Source organism: Chaetura pelagica, unplaced genomic scaffold (assembly GCF_000747805.2).
Source record: "Chaetura pelagica isolate M959 unplaced genomic scaffold, ChaPel_1.0 scaffold139, whole genome shotgun sequence".
NCBI classification, from domain to species: domain Eukaryota; kingdom Metazoa; phylum Chordata; class Aves; order Apodiformes; family Apodidae; genus Chaetura; species Chaetura pelagica.
In genome coordinates this window covers 1,451,704-1,456,108 of record NW_009970717.1, presented here as the reverse complement: position 1 = coordinate 1,456,108, position 4,405 = coordinate 1,451,704, and the positions used below count along the sequence as shown (strand labels likewise).

At 37.8% G+C, this 4,405-nt stretch overlaps 2 protein-coding genes across 2 annotated transcripts in view; one reads left to right on the top strand and one right to left on the bottom strand.

Moving 5' to 3' along the window:
* The window catches only part of KIAA0355 (KIAA0355 ortholog), a 25,931-nt gene extending 25,814 nt beyond the window's left edge, over positions 1–117 (top strand). Inside the window, 1 exon segment of the mRNA XM_010006173.1 lies at positions 1–117. This exon segment is cut by the window's left edge and continues 11 nt beyond it. Within this exon segment, the coding sequence (XP_010004475.1) occupies positions 1–117 (117 nt within the window).
* A 3,412-nt stretch (positions 118–3,529) lies between these two features.
* Positions 3,530–4,405, bottom strand: part of SS18L2 (synovial sarcoma translocation gene on chromosome 18-like 2) — a 1,408-nt gene continuing 532 nt past the window's right edge. The window contains exons 2-3 of the mRNA XM_010006228.1: positions 4,324–4,400; positions 3,530–3,617 (exon numbers count right to left, since the gene is read on the bottom strand). Coding sequence (XP_010004530.1) covers positions 3,530–3,617; positions 4,324–4,400 — 165 coding nt within the window. The remainder of the gene's footprint in view (positions 3,618–4,323; positions 4,401–4,405) is intronic.

The following is a 4,405-nucleotide window of genomic DNA, read 5'->3' as shown; positions in this document are numbered from 1 at the left end:
TATGCGCAGCAGCAGCAGCAATCACAACAGGCTTCCCAGCACAAACAAATGAATAAGGGCTTTAAATCTTTTCCAGTCAAGCACGAACGCAGACCGTCTTACCTGCATCAGTACTAATGGCGATTCATATTGGAAAACGCAGCACAGGGCCAAACATGAATTACATTCTGTTTCACTACTGTGTGTTGGCTACATCCTGATAATTTCATGAAATATGGAATTAAGGGGGTTTCAGTGAGATACACAAACTCTTGAATTCTGATATACAGTGCTGAGCAAATATGGCCAATATGTTTGTTTGATGTACATGAAACAGCCCAAAACTGTGATGTAGAAATGCTTTTAAAAATGTGTATATTGCCTTTACTTTCAAACCATTTTTTTAAGAACTGCTGAAAGACTACCATACAAGAAACACTGTATTTTATAGCTATTTTTCATATAGATTTATAGTTCAACATCTTACTGAAACACATTGAATATGTTGAAGCAAATATATAGTGGTCACCTTGCTCAACACTGTGTTTATATTTATAATGGACAAGCTGTAAAGCCTTTGTATTCTCCATAAATGGCCTGTGGGCAGCTTTTTTCCAACAAAGTGCAACAGCAGCTTTTTGTGTGCCACACAAGTGAGTTTATGATGAAACTGCTGCAAAAACAGTTGCAAAATTGAGTTTAGTGGTAGTTTTCTTACTCTAAGTAAAGAATAGCAGAACCACTCAACCTTGTGTCACAAATGTCAGTTGGAGCTGCTTAAAGCAGACAGCATATGTGTGGATAATGTTGACACTGGTTTGGAAATAAATACACCGTTTCTTCCTGCTTCATTTGGCCAAAGGCATTATCCACACAGTGCTCCTTAAGTGTGATAGCCTAAAAGACTACTTGCATATATTTAAAAGTCTTATTTCAGATGCTACAGTTGATGAAAAATTGTGAGCTGGCTCAGAAGATACTAAACTGAAATGTGGGGTAGCAGTTAGTTAAAAGAACATTATTTTTTTTAAAAGGATAATTATTTGCAGTCAATATGTGCCATTAAGTGAACCTGTGGAATTAGGAATAATCTTCCAACCAAAGTGGATCCGGGAGTGACTGGTGCTTAAAAATTGAAGAACAATGGTAAATATATGTATAGCTATCCCACTGTATATTAATTCAGATTACAGAAGATTCTTTATATAGTTAGAGCTTATTTAAATTTTCATATTTCATCTTTGAAAGAGTCTAAAAACCACAATATTTTCTGGTATAAAAGTTTTGACAGTATTAATCTTATTTTTGTATTTTTCTTAAGTCATATCATTCTAATACGTTAACTACTAGTAAAATGGGTTATTAGTTCTAACTACATAATTTTTCAATGAAGATAAAGCACATTTGTTGTTTTTGTTTTTACAAACTAAGTACATCTATATCTAAAGATACCAAAAAAACCCATTATATATATATAAATAAAAAATATACACAACACTAAAACTATTAAACATTGGGTATTTAAAACCCACCCACTTTTTTGTTTGTATGGTGACGGGCTGTATTTGCAGGCCCAGATTGTTACCTTTTGTGCTGTTTGAGGATGCCAATGTTGCCTGTATTTATGATATTGTCACCATGTTTTCTGAAACTTCATACTTACCATGTTTACAAAGATTTGTTTGCTGTACATAGACTTTTTACAGTAATGTGCTTTGCACAATCAGTGTGGCTTCTGTCTGTAAATTGTTAATGGTCTGTACTACTATAATTTTGAAAACCCTCTGCTGAAAATGTTAGTAGTTATTTAACTTGATGAATGGGTTTGAGTTTCCCAAATCTTGTCATTTAGATTACTACTAAATCCTACATTTGGTTGTGCTTACTGGTTATTCATACTAAGACCAAAATCAAAGTTAACAAAAATACTTAATTTTGAACTCTTTCTAACAAGTGCCAAAATTATTGCTATGGTTTTTGCAATTTATTCGTAACTACAAGTGCTGGCAAGTTTCTGGACCTACACAAGTGAATTGCGAAAACAAAGTTTGTCTGCATTCTGACCACGTAGGTGCTACTCTGTCCTTTGCTTCCCATTGTTCTGAACACTGGTAATTTAAAGAATTGTTGCACTTGGCAAATGAGTCTTGCCATTAAACTTCACTTACACTGCCAAGTGCAAGGGTTTGGTGCTTAGTTAACTTACCCTTATTGCAGTGCTTCTTGTGAATAGCTAATGCTTCTGAACTGGAACTGTACATTTTGTATTTAAAAGCTTATGTAAAAGTAAACTATTTGCTTTATTAAAGATATACATTTAATAGGTCATACCTGTTTAAAATATGCACCTTGCTGAAAATGAGCAGCACCTTAAACTGTAACTTCAGTTTGTAAACAAAGATCTTATTTCATTAACATGGGATTATTTAACAGTTTGAAAATTGTCAACTGCCTACTTACTGACTCATCATATAAAATTAACTATATGCACTGTGCAATTTGAAACATTTCTAAGGCTACTTTTTCAAGTAGATTGCACTGAAGGATGTGATACAGAAAATGCCTTAGCAGTCTCTTTGAACTAGTAGTGCAGATGAACATTGCCAAAACCAAGTTACTTGAATTTTTAGTGATCATAAATAATTCTGATGGCAGTGAGCAAAAAGTAAACTCTTCCCTCACAGAATTATTGTCATTATTAGTTTAGTTGACGCACAATCTGAGGTGTGCAAGCAAGCTGTGCTCTTTCTGGGTAAGAGTTCACAAGCATACAGCTGAATATAATGCTGACAAATACCCAGGGAGCATATGAATCCATTTTGATGGAAGAATTTACTTGTTTACAGAGTCTGCAGTACAGAACATTCCAAACGAAAAGGAAAAGCTGACACAACTAGGGCAAACACAGCCTTCTCTCACTGAAATAAAGGCTTGACTTCTCCTTTGCACGTAATTGTTCTAAGTTATGCAACAGTCCCATCTTTCCTAGAAAAGTTAACAGTTCCATTTCACTAAATGACAGAGCTGCTCCTTTCTTAATGTATTACATTAATCCAGAATGTTATGAATCAAAGAATATTTATTAAGCACAATTCCAACAATACAAAACAGTCTACTGCTTATATCTATGGCAATGCATGAATGACTTTGTCATACTGGGAGGTAGAGAAGTTGCCTGACTAAATGTTTACCCTGTTATAGAACTTTAGTCCTGAAACAAGGGTCTGCTTCAATGAGACTGCAGGAGACCTCCAAAGGTATCTCTGGCAGTGCTGTCCTGAATACCAGGTTATTTTCAAAAGTACTGTGTGGAGTTTTTCTTAAGGGAAAAAGGGAGCTTGATAATTATCACCCTTAAGTTCTGCTTGTGTTAATGGGGAAAAAAACTAGCCTAATATGACATCAAACCCCATATTTTTTAACATATAAATATGGATGGCTTTTTACCTGCCTTTCAAGATCACACCTTTCCAGCTCTCAAAGTGGAACACTAAGCTAGGTATTTCTACAGATTCTTAAAGCATCAGGGCTTGTGTCCAGGCACGCCCAGTCAGTCTGCAGCCTTCTGCGTGCTGGGGGGTGTCGCGTCAGCAATTGTAGCTAAATAAATGAGGTTTCTGTGCAGGATATCCTGGTACCTATGAGAGGAAAAAACAGTATTTAGGAAACGTATTCATTTCTAGCAAACTATCCCCACTTTAATAGTTGCTTTTGTAATCTTATCAGTATTTGCTGTTAGAGAAATAGCAAACTATGGAAATAGTAATAATAAACTGGGACAAACGCCTCCTTATCCTGTTACTCCAATTCCCAGTATACTGCACTGTAACCAAGTATGTGCTACTCACCAACCCTGAGGATAGCCAACGTGGATATCAAGATCTCTGTATGATCAACAGGGAAGTAGCCCAGGGGGGTAGATGGCAAAGCCCCACTGCTGGGCTGAACACTCTGCCAGCAGGTACCCAGTTTCGGCAGCCACTGCCAACCTACCTGCCCCTCAGGTCCTCCGCAAGCTCAGGAGCCACAAGCTGACTAACTTCATTCTTCTGTAAATACCACTCAGTGTTCTACACACACTGGGCGAGAAATGAAAGCCTGCCCAACAGAGCTGGTCTTCACATCAGTACAGAGCAAAAACCTTGACAAGAAGGTGCAGGCATCACATTTATTCCGTTCAGTGGCACTTTTACAGATGGGAGAAAATACTTTCTCAGAAGCCTCTTAAGAAAAACAACTGCGCATTTTCCTTCACGACAGGAAAGCTCTGGAGAGCAGGAACCGCGTCTCACGAGGAGAGCGGGGACCTGGGAGCTCTGGGGGCACCCGCGCGGGCTCACTTACTGCACGCAGTCGGTGGCGCGGCCCTTGCTCTGGTACTCCACGATGCACCGGATCAGCTGGTCGTTCTCCTCCAGCAACTAGA